Genomic DNA, 26457 nt, shown 5'->3' on the forward strand with positions numbered 1-26457 from the left:
CTTATGTTTAAATCAGACTGAACTAGATGATATCAAAGCAATATTTTTTTATTACAGTGTAGTATTTGAGTGTAGAATCTGAATTGTTCTTTCTCTCGATTTCTTCACTACATCTTTTCAGATTAACCAGTAAATCCATGTCTGTCAATTAATAGTTTCTAATTACCCTTCACAACTTTCTGAACAGCTACTAGGAAACAGAATGATGAAATAACTACTGAGTTAAAAGGAGATTAGATAAATATAAATAAATTACACTTATTATATGCTCCCACCACACCAGGAGATGACTTAACAGTGAAAGGAAAAGAATCACGTTGCAATAATGAAATCAGAGAGGGAATTCAGGTCCCAGAGGCGATTCTACGGAGTTTATGTTAATGTACACCTTGTGGGGGACCAAAAATCCACTGGAATAGTTTCCTGAAAACTGTTTCCAGCTATTTTCTCATTTAAAAAGTTCCAACTTCACTTGACCCATTAGTCATCATATTACTTACATTTATTATGTATTTTGAAATCTATTACAAAAACCCCAATGGATTCAATATGGCCTGTTTGAACAAAATCATAACATCTATAAAAGAAAACCTATGGGCAGCACTCTGAAATTTCTGTCTGAAACAATTTCTTTCTTTGTCATTTTATTACTTAGAGCTTCAGATAAAAAATTTCAGGGTTATGAGTATTTTACCCTTGTTCTCCATAACATTCAGATTTGTACTGTGAAGATATAATTTTATTCTGTGAACTTGGGATAATGATATTACTCAAAAGGACATTATATTTGGTGGGCTAAGGATGAATAAGCAACACAAAAATAACAGAGCTCCTAGCAAGTTGCTTTAGGTCAATCCCAGCTCTTACTGAAGTCAGTGGGCTTATTCTAATATATGTCATAACTTAATGTACACCAGGTTACTATTTCTATGACTAATAAACTACCATAGTATACTCTTAATCTGAAAAACCACAAAGTAAACTCCATGAAAATTATTTATAAGCTTTATTTATAAGACTGGGATCTTTTCACAGACTATGAGAAATGTTTAACTCTGAGAGAGAAAAATATGGCATTTTCCAAGAATTTGTTCACTTCTCATACCCCTCATTGCAGTGGATCTTTTATTTCTCATAGCTAATATAGAAAAGGACAGGTCTTTCTTCCTCAGGTTGGACATGGGTCTCGCTCTCCCCTACCCCAAGAAGGCTGTAAAATGTTAAACTTCTTAATAAATAGTACTGCTATAGAAGAAACTAGTATTTACCCTAAACTCTTAGGAGGATTGAATTTCCTAGTCCTAAACAGGAGAGGAGCAAACAACAGGCATGAAACATTTCACCACCAGTAATATTCTTTCTCTGGGAGCCACCCATCCTGATGTAAGGAGCCTAACAGAGGAAATCTGAGGAAGGTAAAGGTAATCTTGAGCCCTGATTCTGATTTGGAGTCAGGGTGGCCCTTCAGTAACAGGGAAATGGCTGAATTGCAAAAATTAAATTTATAAAAATAGGAAAGAGAGAGACATGTAAAGAAAAGACTAGCTGTACTGGTCTCAATTGTCCCTGGTCAGGCATCAAAAGAGAGACAAATTAAAAGAAATTGAAAAGCAAGAAGAATACAAACGAATTGTTTTTATCCTCTAATTCATCATTCCCAATTTGGATCAAGGGAAAAGAAGGAAGAAACTTGAGACAAGGCTTCAGAGGCCATCTGCAGTCCATCTCATATTCTACTTCTGTGAGACAGATGCCAATTAGTCTGGAAGAGGCTGGTAGTCACTGCTCAGTATTTCTACCTACTGCCATCTGTGTGCTGCAGCCCCACAGAAGCAGCTCTCTAAGGACAGTATGGCAAACTACAGCCTTCAGGGAGCTTAATCAACTCGAGCCATGTGAGGTGTTCCCCAGTGGTAACAACTCCTACTTCCATGACATAGTACGTCACTGACGTTATGTGAAGGTGACACTAAGACATTAACAGCTCTATCTAGCGAGTGCCTGGGTGTGAGATCTCAGACAAGGCTGAGAGTGATGTAATTCTGTTAATTTTTTAAAATTGTCACAATTGAACCAAAATAAATTGTTGTAGGTCGAGAAGACCAAAGATACCATTAATAAAGGATGGAGGATTATTGCTATTCATAGGATGTTGACTGAAGTAAAGCAACTGTGCAACTACCAAAAACACTACAGAAGTGTGTCAAGGGTTGGGTGGCAAGGCCAAAAACTATAATGGGGGCATTGGGAGGCACTACCACAAAAGGAAAACCCTAGCTAAGGAAAACATTAATTCTCTCAACAGAGAGTCAGGGAAGTTGAAGCACAATACGGTGAGATGAAATAAATTGTTCCAGGTCATGGAGCACGTTTGTGGAAAAGAAAAGAACCCATAAATACTAACTCTCTATTATCTGCCTAGCTGCTGAATAATACATCTATATTAAGACATACGTGAAAAAAGATTTCAGAAAATAGAGCAACTGTTTGGAATAAGTTTTAAAAGAATGCCAATACACTGCAAAAGATATCAAGAAAATATTTTGCAACTTATCCATGTGGCTTTGCTGAGCAGTTTTCATTTTCAGTACTTAGGTACTTAAGAAACTAAATTTCAAATAAGTGTTGTAGACACTGCTTTTAGAAAGGTACTTTGATAATTTTACGCATTATTACACTGATATTACAGACAATAGATGTGTCAAAACCAAAGCAATACCTACGGGCTGCTACACCTGTTTGGAATATTTCTCTTTGCCCTCTTAATCAAATAAATATCATTTCATGGCTACAGTGTCAGTGCTTTAAAAACTTGTTTGTAAAAGAGCAAAGGGAAAAAAAAAACCCTACTAGAAAGCTCAAAAGTTTTGCAAATGACCCAGAGTTAATTAGAAAAGTCTGCACCCTGGCTAGTTCCCCTTCTCACGTGTCAGCTCTCATTAAATCAAAAAATTCTCATTTCAAAGTTAACAAACACCATGGTTAACAAAACTGTTAAACTGGGATCAAGTGGGCACATTCCTAGGTTTATATATGATGTCATGCTAAGCAGCCCACAGCTGAACTTGCAAGTAGTATGAATGATTTTTCAATATATTAAGTATCTGATCTAATGCTAATTTTCTCTCTATAGGCTAACTGTGCTGGGAACAGGTGGCCCTGCTTTCAATTACGGAGGGCTAACATGCCAGTGTGAGGCCTGGATTAGTTCACCTTCTCACAGGGAATTTGCCTCGGTTGGGAATGGATTTATTATGGCTTCACACATGGAACGGAGCTCATGTCAGCTGAGGGCAGTGATACATCATATGATTCAAATTAACCTGCTGTGGACTGTTCCGCAGGGCTGATATTGTGTATTAAAATGACGACATTTTTAAAACAGCTTGAAAGAAACCAGGATTGCTGAAGTGCAATGGTTCCAATTTGTTCCAACTAATCTATCACCTGCTGGAGATATTATTCTAGTGGGTTTCTGGTAGCTGCTATTTTCCAGGTTTCTCCAAACCACTGACCTTGCTAATGGATACAATTGTTGCCTCTGCAAATAGAGGGGAAAAAAGCTGGAGAGAGTGCCACGGTGCAGTTTTGTTTGTTGCTTTTTATGCATAACCCTAGATCCAGTGCTCTGCCCCTTGCGGAGCCCAAACCGTGCCACGGAGGGACTGGCAGGAAAGAGCAATCCCCCAGGTCCCCCAGTTCTCACTTTATCTTTCAGTGGGACACGATATTTCTTAGTTTGTCTGGATAGTTTCTTCTGTAGAAATTATTTTGAAAGGCGAAGTATCAAGGACTGCAGCTATTTCACACCTAGCCTAAAATCTTCCCAAGAAACTGCTGGGGGAAGAGGACTTTGGCATGAAAGGTCTGTATTTTGCATCTATTAAGTATTTTAAGGCAATTTGTATGAAGCCGTACTTCATAAACATGTTTTGTATGACTTGCATGCAGAAAGAATACATCAAAAAGACAGCTTTTATACCTAAGAAAGCATAGTTGATTTAAAAAAACCAAAACCTAAAGAAAGGACTAGAGGGTAAAAAGAATAAATTTTCAAAAACTATTAAAACAAGATGGTCATATTTGTTCCTCACCTAGTGAATAATATGTAATGCTGAAGCAATAAACAGTTCACTTATATGTATTAGACAAGAATTAGATGTACAATCCAGTAACAGACTGAATATAAAAGAGAGGGTCATGTAAACTGATGTAGATGGAATTTAAAAAATTTTAAATAATTAGTTACTGTAGAAAGAGAAAGTATAGTCCTTTAATACACTGTGGGGTTAAAGTTGAGGTCTGTTCCCACAGGCCTGATGATGAATGCTTATTTCTCCTAGGATCCTATTACCTTAAATCTGGAAGAAATACCATTTTTCTTTAGTTGCCAAAAATGTACAAAATAATCAACTCATGTGGCAAGAAGTCCATTAATGTATCCTGTTATTCTCATTTAATTAGTGGTTTCCAAGTTTAGCTACTTGCTGTAGTTTTTTGATCTCCGAGCTAATATGGACTGACAACCTGGTTTCCTGTGTGGTGAAACCATATTAATATTCTATGGAACACTATCTACTTATCTACTTCAGCTGACAAACTATTTACAAGGAGTACTGGTTTTATCTAACACAGCAAACACTGGGAACCACTTGCAGATTTTTTCTTTTAACTGCTTGCATAGTAGTTTGCATGATAAAACATAGGCATGTCTGACTTGTATTTGAAATTTAACCTCAGCACACCAACAACATATTTTGTAAGAAAAAAGACATTACAATTAAACCACTGAACCTTGAACACTTAAAATCTATGCAGAAAACTGTATAGTTATCCCAACTGCTACATCCAGATTTTTGTCTGCATAGGCATAGCTTTTAAAAATGTGCTGACTTTTCAGAACAGCAGATCAGCTGTACCCAACAGATAGCACCTACTAGTGCATCCAATGCATTTTAATAATTTACTTACTGCAGTTATAAAACACATGTACATAAATGAATATGAAAACACGCAGTATGTCCTTAGAAAATATGCCAGTTAGTAGCAGCATTATTTGCCAAATATTCACCAAAAAAGAGCAGGCCTTCGAGGCCTGCTACATAAGTGTACTCCAGCAGTGCATTTATTTATTCAACTTATTAACTGTGATGTCTCCCATCACAAATACCTTTTGTTTGGTGACCTTACAAGAGCTTTCGGGAGTTCTGCTGAGGTTCTTGTCCTCAATAAACAACTGCCAGCTTAGTTAGGATCTGGTGATGTAGACACTTTCTCCAGGCCTGCTGATGGCCAAGCTACCTCACCCTGGAACAGACTGTGGTTAGAGGACTTTCCCCCCAGGAGAGTTAGTAACTTATTTTCCAGTAGCCTGCTGAGGAGCTATCAAGCTTTCATAACTCTTTGCATGTGCGGTTCTGACGCAATCACATGCGGAAAGCACCTTCCATTACTCATCCATCCAATGAAACCTCCAGCCCCCCAAGGAAGGCTTCTTGGTAAAGGTTAGTTTATTTGAAGAGGATCTCATAGTGGCAACAGCTGAGGTTAGAAATATCTGCAAAGGAATGCAGAGCTGTTTTGTTATATTACACTGGCAAAACACTTCATTAAAATTCACAGTAATTACTGTTGAGTCATGTGCAATGATAGTTCCATTTAGCAGCAAAAAGATGATTTAAAAAAATGCCTTTTGGCTAAGAGATCCTGGAGGAAATCTCTGAAGTTTTATATGCTTTGCAAGAATAAATACACTGACGTTTATGATGCATTAATTTATGGTTTTTCAGCTCCCTATTTAGCCAAATACCATGGAGGGGAGAGATTTGACACCGATTTGAGATCTGACTGAACTGTTGAGAATGGGGTAGACACTTAGACTACTTGTGCATATATACTTTGCAAGCTGGTACCAACTTCCGTGTTTGCTAGTTTAGTTAGACGTCTGTCCTACTGACAGGAGAGCGTCAGGGAAACACCTTCAGGTGTGTAATAAATTAAATATAAAGGCTGTGTCAGGAAACTACAGTGAGAACCTTGAGAAAAGGGGAATGCACAGACAAAGGGTCTGGGAATAGGGGAATCTGCCAGATGTGGGGAGAGAGGATACAAAAGAATTGGTGGGGGGGGTGGGGGGGAAAGGATAAAAGAAAATCAATCTGGCAGCAGTGACCAAAAGGCCACTGATAGTAGGTGTCTCTACCCCTCTTGTGCTGGTCATGATTAGAATGAAAATCTACTGTTATTATAAATTAATCCTTTAGTTCAAATGGCAGTAGAACATGCAGTAGGTCTGAAGGTTCAAAGTCCTATTAATGAAGCCAAATAGGGATCAATATAACAAAAGCTCTGCATTGTCAGGTGGTTTTAAAATCTTCTCTTAAAATAATGCTTTTAAGGCAGCACAGAAAACCAAAAAAGGGGCAGTGATGAGGTTGTTCACGTACTTTATTCTTTCCTCGAGACTCCTGCCTGCCTGCGTATAAAAAATGGATTTGCAAGGTACTTAACCACAGTATTTATAGTCAGCGGGTAAATATGTATGTCTCATTCTCTGGTTGTTCAATTTGATGTCCTGGGGTCTGATATGCAAAAGTGATTACTGCTTCACCCAAAGACAATATGACCTATGTTTCCAACCTCTAAATGTCTATATTTTTAAGCACCTTGCAAAACTAAATTGTGTGTTTTAAATTGGTAACCTTAATATAATGAGAAAACCTTAAATTTTCCTGTCCCTCGGTTGCCTTCTGTGAAATGGCGAGGGCATACTATTCCATCACCCATGGGAGGGTCGTGCAGGTAAATTAGTATTTTTGTAGTGCTCAGATCCTAAAGCAGTAAGCAACACAGAGGAAATAAGTAATTCTGCTGTAGAGCCAAGTTTAGATAGTGTGCTGTAAGACTGTATGAATAGGTAACTGAATGAATAGGAAAACCCAGTACTGAAGAGTTGCTCACTAAATGATTGGTAACAGCTCACTCTGTGTGCTAAGTAAGGATATTCAGGGGAAAAAAAACAAGTTACACAATTCAACAAATTGTAACAGATATGCATAAGAGAAATGAATTATGATGACACAGGTAAATGTAAATGTATTTTCTAACTTTTAATATAACCTCAATTATATTCTACATAGTAATGTAGTTATAAATACATAATTTGCAAAATAGAGAATGGATGACATACTTCAATTTGCAGGAGTTTCTGACACTCTAGGAGTGAAACTTCAAGTCACATTATTTTAAGGAGATGCTAATAAACCTTCATACTATTCCACTTACATTCTGTGTTAATTAAAGAAACATAATATCACTATTTTTTAAATTTTACAGTATCAACACTGTAGATGATAGGAATTTGCAATGCCAGGTATCCAGATACCAAAGAACCCAAGAGAAGGCAGCTTATAAAAATCTTCAGAAACATTTTAAGTCAGCTTTTATAAACATAACTGTAATAAAATTTCAGTTGTTCTAAGGCTAGAAGTAGGTAGGTTTCATTCGGTTGGAAATTTGCCAACCTCAGCCTTCTTGAGGAGTAAAATTTGTAAATTTACCTTGGGAAGAAAATAAATAATTAGATCTTAAACCTATGACTGGTCCAGGACTGACCATTCCTCAACTTTGATTTCATTTCAGGGTAATTGCTGGAGGAAAATTTCACATTCATTAGCAAGGAATACAACATTTTTCTGATGATCTAATGTGTGTGTCTATGTGTGCATATCTACAAATAGATTACATTAGAAAATAGAAATTAAAGTGCAATGCTTACCTGGTCCGTTAAGGAAGTCTTTAATTTGCACAGTGATAAGAGGAGGTGGAATACCACTTTTAGCATCTACCTCTCCTGCTACTGTCTGCAACCAAATCTTGCAATAATCCAGAGCTTCCGGTAGAGTCTTCCCAGGATCTACAGGTAATAATGATCATAGTCATTAATGCTATCCCAGGAATATGAGACATAACAAAATGCTACATACAAAATTGATTAAATAAAACTGAAAAGTTTAAAATGTAACACAGTAAATAATATTCCTAATATGACTGTTACACATGGCATTTGTGCCTACAGACAGGTGCATGTGTACAACAATACATGCATACACAGGCAAGAGGGCAAAGCTGTAATTACACAAAAAGTAGAAAACCCGCAAAAATACCAAGTAAAACATGAGTAAAAGACATCAGTTACCACAAGATGACTTTAAATAGCACATAATTTTAGCTTTAATTATGATGACACTTAAGCAGTCCTTAGAAGAGAATCTGTGCTCAAAACCTGCTACTTCTAGATTGTATTTTCATTGCCAGGTAGTGAAAACAATAATGGAAAGATAAAATGATAAAGGCTAAAAGACCAGAATGCTACCAGATCTCAGGAACAGAGCATAATGACAATGTGGTTATATTATTCTCTTTGGAGTTTCACTCAATAACTAATCAGTAGCTATTCTTGCATGCCACCTTGAATTATATTCCTTTGATCAGTTTATAATATTACAATAGTACATTAAAATTCATTTCCTCCAAGTGCTATTCTTGTTTTCATTTTCCGCATATCACAAATGGCAAAAACAGTACTGTAAAAAGGCTTTTTAATCTTTAGCAACTCATGACCTTAACCATAATAGTCCTCAATTCTGGCACTACAGGTCTTAAATTCTAAATAATCAATTATTCTTTATTATCAAGACTGCTATGTTAATTATTGAATGTCTGCCTCATCCTTAACGATTTAAGGAGATTTTCTTGATGTTATTCTCTCCCATTTTCAGTCAATTAAAAACTGCTATAATTGCTTTATTTGAGTTTTACTGAATGGATTCCTTTCAAGAACAGTATTTACATACCCTCTATTATAGTCAACATATGGTATCGTGGTATCACAGTAATATGTGGACTGGGTATATAAAGTCAGCTCTGGAATTTGTATTTCTTGACCTTATCATGTGATTCACATAAAACTTTGCACATATGAACCCTTATGTGATTTCAAAGAACCTACTGAAACCAATTGATCATGACTTCAGATCTATATGGAAAAGATCAAAAGTTAGCACATTCTTCTGTTTTTATTTGATCAATTTTCAGGCAATGACTTTACAGTAGTATTTGTACTGCATGGCATATACATTACAGCCTTTCCTTCCCTTTATTCCCGCTATACATTTATAAAGTCAGCTCTCAACAGTTATTTAAGAGTTGTCACTGCATACAATGGATTTGTATATTTTCCATGTGAATTTCTACATTTTTATGGTTCTTAACCCTTTCCTCTAATTACATTAACCAGAATGGTGTGGCACACTCCCTTTTCTATAGTAGCTGCTTTAGAGAATACCTTGTTTCCTGTGTCTGGAGTTTGTCTAGTACACTGAAAATAATAATAATAAAAAATCTGTACCACCAAAGTACACGTTTTCCAAAATACAGTTTTGTAGTTGTTCTGAACAAGGATGCTATCTCTGACTTGGATCTATACCAGAATATCTTGTTTTGTGCTAGTAGCTCATCATAAATAATATGCTAATGTTTTTCAGAATATGTAAAGCATTGTAAAAATTACTGAACATTGTGCAATGAACATGACTGAATCAATTAAATTGATCTCCAAGTTACTGTTCCTTCATAATTATTAGTATAAATACTTAGGTGTACCAATATGGGGCAAAATGTTGCAATATGACATTATTTTGTCTCATTTCTGAATGATATCATCACATACTGTATAGAGCAAGCTAGATGTTCCACTGGCTTTTCAGAAAATCCAGTAAATTTAGTGAAACATTTCTTCTGAAGAATACATTTACAGGTATTCCTATTATCCTAAGATATGTTTATGTTATAAAATACCTAATAATTATTTCAAAGTTGTAGCTGTTTAAAGATGAAAATATCTCTGATGAAAAGAACTTACATAGCAGAAAATCCTTGTGTGACATAATACATTAGCTATACAGACACTGCCCTCAGGGCACTGGGAATTACAGCACATAAGCACAGAATTAAAAAAAATAAAGGAACCATGGGGCTCTCAGGACATTATTTTGCTCTGTCATGTCTCCAAGGAGCGCAGCACCGTCACCTCTTCATTACCTGGGGCGCTGCAGGACTGGGATACATAAATAATGAGAAGGACTCCAGAATTTACAGATCAGGAACACAACACAAAGAAACCTCAATGCACAAAACTAGCCTGAGTCCAACAAAATGTATTACTTTCAATCCAGCACTGGCCTGACTGATTTCAAGCATTTTTTTTTTTTTTAGTTCAAGTGAAACTGTGTTATTCTGAAACTGAGCTAATTCTGGCAGCAGCATAGTTGCATTGACACAATTTTGCGTCGGAGGTAATAATCCCAAAGGGCCGTGCAAAGAACTAGTTTGCGTGCTTCCAAGCCTATGGCATACGGTTAATTTGGTATCTGGGTAACATACTTGACTGTACATCCAAATATGCCAGACAGGGACCAATAAATAAGTTTTTACATAATGAGAAGAAAGCTAAAATCCAGAGGTTTCAAAATTGACTATGCTGGTGTATATCTCAAAAACTTGATGGGAGTTCCAAATAGCAGCTATAAAATATATCTGGGTAAGACAAAGGCATTTACATCAAAGGTCAAAAGACTGAAATATGTGTATCTTGATTAAAATACCTTCTAAGGTAGAAAACAGCATATGCATTTTCATAGGATGAAGGATCAGGAAAGGAATAAAACAATATGAGTCAATCAATGTCTATGCCAAGGGCATAGGAATCGCCAGAGAAGCAATTGAATGAAAAATTGAAAATTTAGGCTGAAAAGTAAGGGATTCCTGATGGAGAGAGCTGTTAGAAAAAAGGCTCTTCTCCCTCAAGGAAATGATGGAAACGTTCAGAATGTTTAAAAATACACTTGACAGAACACTATAAAATATACAATAGGGAACAATTATGCATCAGCAGGGAACTGGTCTGAATAATGTATTATAATAGGTCATTTCCATTTCCATTTTCTATGATTCTCCCAAAAATCAACACTTAAATTTGCAGTTATTTGTATAAAGAAAATGCTGGAGAAAACCCAAGGGATGCATATATAAGTAAAAGGAGAGGCTAGAATTACTCCACAGCAAGCCAAGAGAGAGAAAAGAAAGGCTTGAGAAGTGAAGAGCGGTGAAGACGGCCAGAAATTCTATCCTTTACACCATGTGAAAAATTTGTCTGTGGCAGCAAAAGAAAAATGGTGAGACAACTATCAGAGATTGACAACCAAGTCTGTAATTTAAATTCTGTAAGACTAAGAAGCTGAGGCCTTCAATACATCCACATTTCCGCCCCCCCCTTTTTTTTTTTAGAAAAAAATAATCTCTGTCTATTTTTGAATCCACCCAAACATCCAAAGCCACTTTTAGACTTGCTGAAGTCCAGACCTCAGCTCCAAACTTCAGAGTTTATGAAGTATCTTCCTAAACTTGATTTGAATTTGCAAGCTTTTGATTTCACCTGCTATCCCCTCATTCTTACATTAACAGCAGACAACAAAACCCAAACTTCTGAAGAGAAAGGGGAGTAAGGGGAAAGGAAAGGAGGGAGGCAGGAGAAATTTCACATCTTGAAGATGTTCATTCTCCAAAATATCGTTTTGTTGCAGTTTGTAGCTGAGAGCCAGGGCAGCTCAGGGGGCGTAGCCAAGTGGGAGGCTTTAATGGGGGGGCTCAGTGATCCACAGCACCCCAGCAGCTGCCAGGCAGAGGACAGGGCTACCGAGCGTGTCTGCGGGACAGCAACTTGGCCTGTTCAGCTGGAACTTTACCCAGACCAAATGAGCTCTGCAACACACTTTTATTTCAATGGATGAATCATATTTTGGTCTGCCGTCAATTTTAAAAGCCAGTACGATGTTGCAATCATCTCTGCATTTCAAATTCTGAAGTGGAACGCTTGGTCTTGTTTTAAAAATGGTTTCCACTGGAATTTAAAGAACACAAGTGGGAAAACATTTCTACTAGCATACTCACAAGTGCTGTGTCAGGAAGTTCAAAAATGAGTACTTAAACTAACCTGAGGAATGTACATTCCCAGGCCAGCTTGTCTTTATGGGTGGGGGCTGCACGCCCCCCACGTCCATTGATGCAGAGGTACTGGACAATAAATACACTTGGAGGGAAACAGGTGACACTCCAGCAGAACTCCCTCAATGCTATGCTAGGGAACAGCCTTAAATCCTCTCAGCCTTGTAGGAAGCACAGGCTGACAGAGAGGCAGTGAATCAGACTTCCTGCCAGAGCCAGCCTGCATTGCTCGCCATGCAGCCTGGGCTTTCCATTAGATCAGAGGTTACATGTGGTCTTAGCTACTGCATCTGCTCTTCATGGACCCCCTGCCATCAAAGGCGTGGGTGTAAAAAAAATAAATAAAAAAATCAAGAATAATTCTGGATGGCCTCACAATGCCTGTTTTTTGCAAATGCTTTGTTGGCGGAAGTTGAAGAAATTCCATGCATAACAGATATTTACTGAGAAATTTCTCTCCCTTAAAACAACCAAGTACCACAACCTCCTCTTTGAAAGTAAACAAACAAACAAATAGAAAAAAGATTTTTCAAGAATGCCCAGAGCACAATGCTCAGGAAATGAGGCAATTTTGTATCTGGATTACATTACCTGAAACAAAGCAAATAAAGATTTAAAAAAATGTTTATAAAAGCAGCTTATGAGATTACATTAAAAACAATTGCACCCACTTTTATTTAAGTGGAAATGGCCAATGCTCTGTTTGCAAAAACTAACAGTTAGCAGATGCCTTTTTGTTAAATGTAGGATGAGCATTGAATAAAAAAAGGTTGTTTTATAGTATCTTTCAGGCCATTTATACAGAATCTCACAAGTAAGCTCAGGGAGCAACAAGTCTCTTAATGGTGCTTATTAAGCAGTTAATATTTATTCCATTAATTTATTTACTTTGATTTGAAGTTCCTATACCTGGCAGTGGCATAATTGCAATCAAGCTGTGCAATTACAAAAATAATGTAAAACACAAATGAAGCAGTTTAGCACAACTATAATAAAATTGAGCTAACACGTTAATAACCTAATAAGTCTCCTCCTCCTACAAACTGACTTGCCAGTGGACTTCGTTGGAGAGAAGGACTGAGGAAATTGAAAGCACAGCCATCAGGTCTTTAGCTCCAAGACAGGCAAATGCTCCCACACACAGACACCGGCCTGATGGAAACGTATTGCTATTAACTGCTAATTAACACACTAACAATACTTAACTTTCAAATAGCCTATTTCCTCCTATTTTATTCTTATTTCTTTCATGTTTCAGCAAGTAAGCAAAAAATAACACAGCTAGTGACAGAGGAGCCAAGTTCTTTGGATGAAATTTGGTGTTTCAGCCACTGTGCAATACTCTGTCTCACAAAAAAAGAGTGATAGCTTAATGTGCCAGATCCTGAACTTTAAGCTCTATTAACTTGAAATCTTTCAAAAATAAGAACAAAATCCTTGTCCCAAATAAAATATATGTGGTTTCGTAACAGCATCAAAAACTTCTTTTCTACACATGTTCAAAGCAGTAAGCCATCATAAGGCAGCAAGCTTAACTTTGTCACCAGCCCAGGATTAATTATTATTCTCTTTAAAATTCCTGCTGGCGCAGTTTTACAGGATAATTTCCCTATTTTATTCAAAGCTTCATAAAACAGACTCTCATTAAACTACCTGTTAGAAGCATTTCTAAGTTCTAGAGTATTCTTTGTTGAGTTACAGCTGAACAATATATTTCTTAGAAATACACTAATGGGAGGCGAGGGATGGAAAACATAACTAGATCCAAACTATTACCAGCTTTTCTTTACCCTAAAGTTTTTTTTGGAACTAATGTCCATCAAAAAATTAGACCTTCCTAACTTCACAATAGAATTTGTATTTGCTTCTGCCTTGCAAGATTTGAGAGTTGTTTCAGAACTGTAGATTTTTTTCTTTTAGAAAAGCCGTAAGAAATTATAGCACAGTATTTCATAAGACCTGAATCTACTGCTGTTGAACTAACAGTAGACAAGTCTTCAGAATTACACAACAAAATTGATTCAAAACAATTTTTCCAAATGCTTTAAAACATTCCTAAAATATTCTTATGCAGCGTATATGGTGTATATATATATATAGAACGATGATTTGAAATGGCAGAGTTTTTATTAGCATGTTTTGGATCTAATCTACATATTTCATATATAGCTTAACTATGTAAGCTTAACCATATTAGCGTAAGTAATGAGAAACCAACCCCACAGGAGTACCAATAAAACTTTATAACAAACATCATGTATTTTTCCTTTTGCCCAGACAAGTCTCAATTTTTTAGGTTGTGATGAAATTTGCTTTGTTATAGGCCTGACCTTCTGAGCTGCTGCTGTGCTGTTGCCTGTCTCCATCATGTGATGTAACGCACACAATGTTTTCATCAGGCCTGCTTTCCTAGTCCGACTGTTTAAATGTTTTTTTTTTTAAGGGGGAATATGCTCCATCAGTTCTTATAATCCAGTTAAAATATATCTTTTATGTTTAGCTTGTGTCCTTTTCCCCATCCTACCTTAGATAATGGAGAGATAGTTGCATGCATACATACAGACACAAGAAGAGCAGTCTTCTAGAGAGTCTAACTGGAAATATTCTTTAGCAACATTCACTGTAAATTAAACACCATTTATGCCCTCTTCCCACCCTCCAGTCCTTGATATACAGAGAAATACAGGAATATAGTGCATACCTATTGTACAGTGGGAGAGAGGCTAACATTTCTTTCAAATAAACTTTATATTGTCCTTCAGTTGGATGATACATCTCTTTCAGATAAAACTGTCAAATAGTCACAATGTCAAGAAAAATTGATGTGATTGATGAAATTGACTGCAGCAGAGCAGAAAATGCCATGCAAAGCTCCTGATGCTGTATTATATGATATGCAATATATAGAGTGTGTGTATATATATACACACACACACACATATATAACACATAGTTCATCGCTATTTTCCCTCAAATATGCATGCTAGAAATGAAAAATAGAAATTTCCAAAACTAACATGTTACTACAGTGGTATGACAACATTAATCCTGAATGATGCAATTACAAGCACAGCAGGTCTTCCTAAACAAGAAGCAATAAAAACTTTATACCACCTATTTTGCTGTGTGAATTAGTGTGTGACTTGAAGTGTGGATTAGTTTTATTAACTTATTAATACACTTAGAATGGTGGGTTTAGGCACTAGAACTTTGGCACCCATTTCTCAAACTCTTTTGCAATGAGCCCTAATGCTTCAGTAGCAAGCACAGGATTCTGTCTGATACACAAGTAAGGTACTTACTACTGCCCACAAAGGCAGCAAGATGAGACCAGAACTTCTGCCTTCACATAACGTTTGACTCCTGCTTCCACACTCTTTTACCTTTGCCTGACATAGAGACAAAAAGCCAAAGAAAAGGGTAAGACCCATGTAGGGCTGATCTTTGGTCCTCCAAGGTGACCTCTTTGGGTCTCACTTGAACAACTGCTGGTGACCGAGGAGCTTTCAGGCTGCATGTTCCTACTATCTTTATTATATAAACTTCTTGCCATGCTTCTGTGCTCTCTGATCCACTTCCAATTTGTAGGAATTTATTACAGCTTGTATTTTCTAGAATTGCTCCCGTAGACATGAAGATGGCGAAAGACTTCAGAAGTTAATTGTAGGAGCAGAATGGAGAGAACTTTGCCCAGTTTACTGGTAATGTGGTGGCAGCTTGTACAAGGACACACTTGAATGCCTCAGGCATGGGAAATGAAGAAGTCCTATTGCATCTTTCCAAAACACTAAGTTAATGAAGTTGTGCTCTTTAACTTACAACTACCACAATTTTCTCATTTTTAGTCTTTTGCATAAGCTTATTATTTTAATGCCAATTTTCAAAAGATACAATCTCATTCAGCAAAGATTCGGTATAGCTGCACAAAAAATCGTATACTACTTTTCACAACTAGTGCTGTATGAACTCTGGCAAGAAAAAACTAGCAATGTTTTTTACCTACAGCTCTCGTTCAGTGAACAATTTAAAACCCCATACTTTTCTGTCTGTGTGTTCAGCAGATCTCTGCATCCTCGTTTATACTTCTTTTGGGTAACACTCCGTAATGATGTATCTCATTAAATTCTTATACCCAGTACTGGCTGCCAGACAAATGAATTGCAATCATTTGATTTCTCTCTTCAGCAGTACAGATAAGACAGAAAAAGAAAATTTCAGAATATCTTCCACTGAACAGTTATTCTGATATTTCTCATTAGAAGCTCTGCATATGAAATGGAAAAAAAAAGCCATTCATTAAGAGAAGGAAATTCTTGCAAAACTCTATTACTCAGCTGAATGAAAACTTAAAATACATGACATCATTAGATGGCATTTGGAAGATCACTATAATTTTCTTACTGTTTATGATCAAAACACCAGGTGCTTCTACAATGTTTATCTTTAAATTTTATCAGTAGGCTAGTATAGGAAAATATTGTGATACTCAGTCATAAAAAATGCTTTTTATGAAATCAGCTTGGCTTACAACTCTTACTTCCTTAGAAAACACTGAGAAGTTAGAGTAATGCAACAATCCCTATCGCAATCTGGTAATGTGAAAGTAATATTGAGAAACAGGAAGAACTGGTTGCTAAAAGGTTAGATCTTAATTAATTTCAAACATTTTACACACTTAACTTGATTCAGCTGTGGGGTATAATCCTAAAAATATGTATATTTACCGATTGATTTTCAAAGATGTCCTAAAAGTCTCTCAGCTGTTTTCCACCACTCTAGTAACTTTGAGACATGCAATTATTATGGCAGTTATAACCAGGAGTGAATGTTAAATGCTCTTACCTGTACACTTGTAGTCTGAGGCTACTCCTTTAAGACCAGCATCGAACACTGATATTTCTACCTTTTGCTTTCTGTGGTGGCAGCTCAGGAGCACAGAGGGCTGTGATACAACAAGGTAGAGAAATGGCTGTAGCTCTATGTCCCCGGTTCCCCTGCGACCAGGCTGCCGAACAATAGTTATGCCCAGGGCTTGTCGAGCAGACGATCTTGTGGAAGCATGCAGACTTTCCAGTGACAAAACACCTGTTTTTCTCCCAGAAGACAGGGGAACGTTACTGTTCAAAAGACTGTCTGCTGTGACGGAGGAAATGCATGGCTGACTGGGCTTCTTGGTATCATGGCTGCCACCTGAGCCCGCTTCTGGAAGGTTCAAGGAGCTTTTGCTTATTTTCTCACCATCTTTCTGATCTTGTACTGATTTTGATTTAGGTAAGGCAGTGCATGAGTAAGTCATCAAGGAGATTCGACTTGCTGTAACAAAAATGTCAAAGGGAATGAAATTGAGATTCTTCACGATGGAAGACTGGCGGGAAGGACGGGCAATGCGGTGCTGGCTGGTACCGCTGTGCTGCTCGATCTGAACGATTCTGATCTTAACACTGTCGCTGCCTATTCCACTGTCCTGTGCCCCGCTATAACGGGAGGAAGTCTCAACTGTTCCTCCATCAGACACATCCATTTTTTTCTGCTCTTGTTTGGAAACCTGCAAAGGAAAATATTATATTAAGTTATGATATCTATATCCTAACTATTTCCATTTCAGTGGCAGCAAACAATCACTATATAAACATGATGTCAAAAAAGAGAATTATAAAAAAATATCTGCCAAGTTAACTTTAACACAGTAATCACTCATGAAAACACAGCAGGTGTCTGTTCCAATGAAATGATGACTCACAACAGATGAAGTGCCAAAAGAACATGTGAAGGAAAAAAAAAGGAGTAACGATTTCTAGGCTTAAACAACTTTTTTTTTTTTTTTTAAATTTAAACTCCTTCTTTAAACTCTAAAGAATCTACAAGAAATTTATGGCTTAATATAAAACCATATCTCTGTGAAATAATGCATTGTAAATAAAAAGCCTAGTCAGAATTGTTTTCCAGTTTTGACCACTGATGCTCCAAAAGTCCTCTTTGGCACTAAAATATTTTACTGTGACTAGATGAAATAGAATGTAATATTAATCTACTGCAAAATCACAAAAAGACTAAATGGAAATTGTAAGCTGAAATGTATAAATATTATGTTGTAGAAAAAATATTTTTCTTAAGAGTCATGGAAATGACAGCTGCCTTATATAAAACACCAAAGTTAAAGGAAGCATCAGCACTATCTAAAGACTGGGTCTGTGACAGGGTACTAGTTCTTAGCTTACCAAGGCTCACCAAGGCTACGCATGGTCTTGGCTGTGACATTTACAGGGTTTCACATGAGAAATCATTGCATATAGAAATATTTCAAAAAGAAAACATACACCACTGATAAACAGAAAAAAAGAACGTTCCTTCTATCACAGGAAATGCAAGAGTGAAACAAAAAGTTGCAAGGCTGTGTCCAGGGACCACACAGTACCTGGTCAAGAGACAGAGATATCAGAGACAACGAAGTGCTTCAGGAAGAAAACACTTTCAATATTGCTCGTGAAACAAGTAGAAATCCAGCAAAGAGCTTGAGGACAAGGTGGGGAGCATATGCTAAAATATTTGGAAAAAAAAACCCTGCAGAAATTCAATAATAATAATAATAATGATGATGATGATGATGTACAGCCAACTCCTTGGATTCATACAGAGTTTACAGTCACATATTCACCCTGAACAGCTTCCACAACATAAGTAACACTTCCATCTGTGCTGCCCAGAAGAAGTGTTTCTGCTCTGGTCCGTACAAGAGCTAACATAAGAAATGCCCAACTCAATCAGATTCGTGACCCATCCAGCCCAGTACGCCGTTTCTGACAGCACTAGGAAGAGACTCTGTTGAGAGAGACCATGGACCCCGGCCACTTCCTGCAATCTGTTCCTCTCCTACTCCCCAAGCATCCACAGCTGTTGCATTTGGGATGCCAGTGGTACACGCCTGTGTAGTTGTTTTAGTAACTATTTCTGGACTTCTTGTCCATGAATTCATCCACTTCCTCTTTGAATACGCTGACAGTGTCTGGCCTCCACAACCTTCTGGGGCAGCAAGTTCCAATTTTTTTTTTCTTTGGTTTAAACCAATCTCCTACTAGTGTCATCGCATTTCCCCGATCTTTTGTAGTGCATGATTTGAACGTTCAGGTCCACATTCAGCTTTATAACTGTTGCTATGACCTTGTAAACCTTGATCATAGCCCCCCCTCAGCCTCCTCCTCTCCAGACAGGGAAATCCCAGCCTTTTTAGTCTCTCCTCACAAAGAAGTTGCTCCAGCACCTTTAATGATTTTAGCTTCCCTTCTCTACTTCCGTAACTCCACTATGCACTTCCTGAGTACTCTACACAGTATTCAAGAAGTGGGATCACTACGGTTTTATATAAGAGTAAAATGATGCCTTCTGTCTTGTTCTCAATCTCCATCCTGATGATGTCCAGTATTTTGTTGGGTTTTTTTGGCTGCCACTGCACATTCACTCAATGATTTCACTTCTTCATTCCAGGACCTACTTCAATAGTTTCTTTTTATCTTCTCCACCCTAGTGTATCTTTGAAAAGGGAGATATAAACTAGGGCAAACTATACCTTAACTTCCTCTTGAAAAATATAATAATGAATTACAAGTACTTACAAAATTAATCAGCAACTTAAGTATAGGAATGAAGGGCAGTGAATTACTGAATTTCTTCAAACTTTGGTCTTTATGCAGCAATATTAATAGATTCTACATATACTGCAGAAACTGTGTTGTGGGGGAGTTAAAGAAAAGCAGTTTTTTTAAAGGTTCTTTTATATTGTGTTTTATGAAACAAAGGGAGCAAGCCCCTCTCCTTTTCTTTAAAGGAATGAACACACTAGAAAAAAGTATGACAGAGGAAATCCTAAAACAGAATCATTAACTAGCTGAGATTTTCTTTGAAAAGGTTTTTGCCAGCTCTGGTTACAATCTTTTCAGATTCACGCATGTACATATTTTTTAAATAACCAATAAAATTCCTTGCAGCTGATTTCTATGGCAGACTCGTATCACTGACTTGTAAATGTGATACCACTTTTAATGCAGCCTCTGTAAAAATAACTAGAGACCATTTTAATGAATTACTACATTGTGAGCCAAGAAATCCTGATTCCTCCTGATATTCTAGCAAAGTTAGGCTATTTACACCTCAGCCTCTCTGTCTGGTAAACTATAAAGTGCTTCACCCATACCCTGCACTGATGGCACTTTCAAAAATGGTATAGATGGTTCTATTGCTCATGTATTGAGGGCAAGCAGAAGGCAGAACGGATGGAGCTGTGAAACAATCTTGCCATATCATTTCATGGAAATGCTGCCTGAAATGAAGTAGAGGGTATAATTGCTAAACCCAGCAATTTTTAATTGCTCCATAGCCATCAGTTCAGTCTGATGAAAAATCTTTTTAGAAAGCATGGTTCTGTAATGAATGACGCTCTTATGGGTACTACATGGTATTCCCTTGGGTCTCCTCTATGCAGCAGAAATTTCTACAGCTACCTGACATTTAGGTTATGCTTGACTTGGCTAGAGGGACTGAAAATACAATGTCATCCACTAAGTGATAATCTTCCAGGGAGCAAAGCATTGCATGTGTATGACTGAGTGGAGGGAGAAAGCACAGAACTTCTGGTTTCTGAATGGATCCTCTCTTCTCACACCTAAATACATTTGACTTGAAGCCTAGTTCTTTTCTTCTGCCTCTTTTTATAATTAAGTATTTATTAAATATGCTGGTCTACATAAAGCACCTGAAGGAAGGTAAGAAAGTAGCTCTGCCTCCATCCCCATTCAGACTATAGTTTCTCTGTGAAGACTACTGCAAGGGTGCTAATTGGTCCCAACTGCTGAGTTTCCTGTTATGCGGACACTCGACTACAGAAACTTTACTAAGACCCCAAATCAATTCACGCAGGTCACCGAACAGCAGTCAGATGGTAACTCCTGCTCAGTACTAAGCAGCATGGAATATGAACCAGTGCCTGAAAGGTGAAAGACACCATATCCTATTACGGTTTTCCATGCCACCCGGTTCCACAATGAAACTTTGACTTATGTATGCTCTTACCACATATATTATAAAGGCTGGAACAAGTGAGTAACGATTTGCAAGACAGCTTTATATAACAAAACTGGGCACACAATAAAGGTGCCTAAATACCACTGGAACTTCTTGCATCAATTTCAGCTCAGTAAGCATCAAGCCTTCCAACCAAGTTTCACAGTTAACCTGAAAATACGCCTAGTATTGGGAATCATTTAGGTATTCCTCTAACAGGATAAGGAGATGAGAGGGAATGATTCTCAGTGTAACAACTCTAAAGAGATTCTTTGCTTTATTATGGAATAAATGGGCCAATACTTTAAAGATGTCAAGAACAGCAATACTGGCTTGCTGTTAGCAAATGTAATGGTAACATTTATCATTGGGCTGTATTATATCAATTCTCTTACTCTTTACATAACCCATTTAAAATGAACAATAAAAGTTTTCTTTAATTAGCTACTGGTGTGCATTAACATGATCATGATTAAACCATAAAAACCAACCGTACATTACTCTGGTCCTCTATCCCATGTGTTTTAAATTATTTTAGTTGAAAATGTACTTTCAGTCCCTTTTAAAAGTTCGACCTTCTGCTTTCAGAGAATTAAATGCATATTACTGCAGTGGAGAAGATAATGTTTCAGACCTCCAGGCATATATTAAACACACTGGCAGCACATTAGACAAAATGCTTTACTTATTAGATACTTCCTATTCTAAACAGTGTCATCAAAGGCTAAAAACAAAATCCATATAAAAGCTGCACAATGCTTCCACACAGAACCTGTGCCAAAATCCCTGTACTTTCCAACTAATGAGGAAAGGATGTGTACTCTTAACATATGAATGTAAGATTTTCCAAGCATTCACTTTAGGAAACAGGACTATTGATTCCACATGGCTTATGTTAAATGAAACTGTATTGGTAAAATAACCTTTAAGATATTTGGCATGATAACTATAATTAAACAGTATTCAAAGGAATAAAACAAAAGGGAATTTGGTTCCACAATGGCTAATTAAAATAAAATGAAAAAACACAGCATGTCATCTATCAAGATAAATTGTTATTGTTTAAGAACTATTTAAATACTGTTAAAATATACTTTTAGATAAAATCTGAAAGGACTGGAAAAATATTTGTGGCTTAAAAATGGATAGTTTGGCGAAGAAAAAAGTATAGGACACTGAAATTTTATGCTGAGATAATAGCTTTAAAGCTTTGAGCATAACCAGATGGTACTTAAATCAGAGGAATTCTACAGTTTCACTGTCAGAATGAGTTGCAATATGGAAAGGTTTTCAATAGCTAGAAAAAACATGTCAAGATGATAGTTTACTTCTTAGATCACTTCAGTGCATTTTCTCGTCCTTTCACAGTTACGTATCCAATCAATACTAGACACCATAGAAAAGGTGTTGAAAGCTACACTAGTAGCTAGGGAACTGTGGCTAATTCTTCCTTTTCATGTGTTGAGATAGGTAACTTTACTAGCTTAACCCCTTGAGTTCAATAGGGCATATGACACATATCTATCTAGTGAAAGGGCATGGAAATAGCATGTCCTGTAGAACACACACAGATAAGTACATCATAAAATCAAGGATAAATAAAGGTATTTGCTTTTCAAAATTGGCAAGCAGTCCCATCTGAGGTCACTGCAATCTTAACCAGGTAACTCTTATTTATTTTCCATTCCTGATGAAAGTATTTAGATGGTAGAGACATGTCTTCAAAGTTTCCAGTCCATAGAGAGAGGCAATAAAACCATCAAGGTAAACACACAACCTAATACTTTAGACCAATAATTAACACGTTTTCCAAATCAGAGAGAGGTGTCTTACAACAATTGGCAGCATTTTTTCATTATATTTTCACTTTCTTAATCTCTCAAGAGTTTTCAACAATAACAAATGGAAGCATGTGCAAATTTAACTATAAACATTTCTATCAGTTTTATTTTCTTTTTCTGATACTTTACAGGATAATTCTTTAATTAGTAGAATAACTGTAAGCAACAATCTTTGGAAGTGCAACTGCTCTAGATCAAAAACATCTACATCTCCATAATTTTTCCAGCTTCTCATATTAATTATGGTTATATAATGACATGAAGTAAAATTTCCAGCCTTCAGCATAGCCGTTCCTTAACTCTGATCAAAACTCTTCAGCCAATCATGAGATCATTCTTCACATTACATAAATTACGGAAAGAGTCACAAGTGTGAAACCACAGAATCAAAGTGCCAATCACATCTGCTCCATCACTGTGGCATGTGACCCAGTTTTATTTCTGGTGCTAAAAAGTAGTAATATTTTCATGGAAATAAAAATCTTGCCTACTGCACAAACTGAGCTACAGAAAATAAGTATGTTCCATTTTTTTCCCTGTTGTGCTTAAACTGAAATTACGAAGAAAACACTTCGTATTTTCTTTCTGGCTTTGTTCTAAGTACTTCATCTACTCCATTAAAGAGTCTCCAACAGTTCAGAAATTTATTTGATGTATCATTGTTATCTAAAGAACCTTTTTTTTGGTTAACCAAAGTTTGCTACATTGTTCTACTGAACACTTCAACTAAAACAATTTTATTTTGTTTTGCATGAGTTATATGATTGACTTTAATTCTGATCATTATCAAAATTATTTTGTAAATTGACATATTAATCTCACATGGAAAATGTAATGGAAGACACACATACAAGCATATTAGACTGCTAAATTATGTCTTCCAGTCTAATAAAGTTTCTCTTCTAAGTTTTAAATTAAAACTTCAGTCCTACAATTTAATCTAGACAGATTCGCTTCTACTTGTATCAATCCAACTGCAGAAAGAGTTCTGTATAACATGAATCCAAAGCTGTCCTCCAAAAAGGGAACTATTAAATCAAGCCAAAATGAGGCAACAAAAATATCACAAATGTCTGAAATAGTTTATTTCATATAAAAGTCAAATGTATTTTTTTCCACTAAGGAACTCTTCTTTTTAACCAGAATTTGCTGCAAAATAAACGATGCTAATTTGAAGTGTAATGGTGTATATGAGCTCCCAGACCTACAGAAATACTCCTGACAGGAATTCAATTGTAGTTTTCACAACACTGCAGGATTTATGTGAAAGATGTGATGGCAAGGAGCAATACAAACTCAGCTTCTTTGTGCAATGTTTTTCCAGCTCTTCAAAAGCAGAGTAAGAGGCTACATTCTGTTAAACACTGATCCAAATATTCATAAATCAAAGCTGTGCTAAATGTTCCAATTGTAATGTGTATATGCAAATGCTAAATCCTTTCTAACGCCAAGAGGATTATTTTTTTAATCTTAATACAAACAGTATGTTTATTTTGCTACCCTATGAAAGGCCAGAAAGAAACTTTTGTGTTCCATATTTTTTTTTTCCTAAAGAAACGCTTTCAATTTAAAAAGACCAGGCTGAAATCTGGCAGAGTACTCTGTCCAACAGTAATTTTTCATTAATATTTTTACCAAAAGTATTAGCTTTTTTGTGTTATTTTTCAAATTTAATTTCAGAATTTTAAGTTCGTATCTTTGCTTTTATACGAAAAAATCTGGATTAAAATAAATACACATATTTACATTAGACAAGGTGAGGATTTGTTAATTTTTGCACTTTTTTTTTTTTTTTGGTGTGTGTTAAAGCCAAGAAACAGCATTTTTCCATGGGAGTCTGCTTGCATATTTCACTTGGACACTTTAAAAAGCAGTAGTTGAAATTTCAGCTTGATTTTGCATTACATTCTCTAACATTTCAGTGTTAAGATTTCAGTATAAGACTGCAGTTTTACCAGTCTTAGTTTTGGGTCACGTTTCCATGCAGAAAGATATACTGAACTAAATGGTGGTTTAGTGTTGATCTGATCTTACAGAAAGCAACTTTGTCTCATCAAGCTAGCTGAACCTTTCAGGAGGCTGAATTAACTCTCAATTGCTGGTGTGCCTAAGTACATTGAGAAAAAAACAACCCCACAACAAAAAACATTCAAGGACTTACAATTTTAAGTCATTAAGGCTGTGGTTTCACAACAGAAAGCTTGCTCTCAAACACTAGAGACAGACCAATTACCTAATTCAGTGCCCAGTATGGCTGTATAAACAAGTCTGCCATTGGAAGTGGCACATCACAGCCTGCGGTGGGATTAAGTGGTGTCGCCACTGACCAGTCCTGGGAAATCACGGAGCTACTGGGTGGCACCTAACACAATACTGGGCTTAGGTGCAAAAAATCCTGGGTCCTACACATTGATGTTTTCTTGACCAGGTGTTCAATCGTGGATCAAAAACTCTCTCACGTGATGAGTATGTTTAAAGTAAGAAGTCACTGAACAATTCTTAGATGCAAGAGTTTAAATAATTTAGTAATATTAAATATGGAAATATCAGATGATTCACTGTTATGACATCCAGAGATGAGAAATTTAACAGTCATTTACTCCCATTGGAGTAAACTGGAATATTCTCCCATTGACTAATATTCAGTGTTCTGCAAAATAAACGAAAAGATGCAGAAGCAAATGCCAAATACCCTGGCAGTGACTCAAAGCAGGATTCAAAGCTTCAGAATGCAAATTTAGGCATCATTTTCTAGGATAGGATGAATGAATGTACAAACAGTGAAAAGAGTCATCATTGTAACACAGTAAAGTAACTTGGTACTTGACTTTCATAATACAGAATCTACCTGCAGCCTCTTAACTGAATAAGCGTACAGTTAAATGAACTATCCCCAAAATCAAATGCTACAATCTTTTCCTTAATATATATCAGAACCTTTATCTGTTTTGAACATCTTAAAGGCAATTAAAATAACTAAATCCACGGCAGATTAGAAGATGTCATGTACAAATGTTGCCCAACTAAACAAACTTTCTTCTACATTATTTCCAGTAATGTAAGTCAGACTGAGTCAGACTATGCCACAAGCAGAAAAATCCACAATACAGGAGTCTCCAGTGAGAAATGTCCAACTGCTGGCACACAATTGCTCACTGAAATGCGTGCTGTGATCTCAAGTGCCTCAGGTTTTAAAGCTTCCAGATGTCTGGAAAATTATCTTTTCTGCCTTAATGCTTTTTTTTTTTTTTTTTAGGTTGTTACATCTCACCTGTATCAAGCCAAATACACTGGTATCTAGCCTAATGTTTGACTAAATCATGTTCCAATTTGTCAAGAGTATCTTATAAAAAGACTACATAAGGAAGTAAAGCACATGAAGTGGCACGTGAACTAAAGACTAGGAAATTAAGAATTCCAGAATATGTTTTTTTGGTAACAAGGCCATCACAAAATATCCCCATTTTTAGCAAGCTGGTTGTCACAGCCTTGGTGTACA

At 36.6% G+C, this 26457-nt stretch overlaps 1 protein-coding gene across 1 annotated transcript in view; it reads right to left on the minus strand.

Moving 5' to 3' along the window:
* VPS13B (vacuolar protein sorting 13 homolog B) overlaps window positions 1-26457 on the minus strand; it is a 484683-nt gene that overhangs the window by 100353 nt on the left and 357873 nt on the right. Inside the window, exons 34-35 of the mRNA XM_050892705.1 lie at window positions 16906-17608; window positions 7778-7915 (exon numbers count right to left, since the gene is read on the minus strand). Of these exons, the coding sequence (XP_050748662.1) occupies window positions 7778-7915; window positions 16906-17608 (841 nt within the window). The remainder of the gene's footprint in view (window positions 1-7777; window positions 7916-16905; window positions 17609-26457) is intronic.

This window comes from Gymnogyps californianus, chromosome 2 (genome assembly GCF_018139145.2).
Source record: "Gymnogyps californianus isolate 813 chromosome 2, ASM1813914v2, whole genome shotgun sequence".
Classification (NCBI taxonomy): Eukaryota; Metazoa; Chordata; class Aves; order Accipitriformes; family Cathartidae; genus Gymnogyps; species Gymnogyps californianus.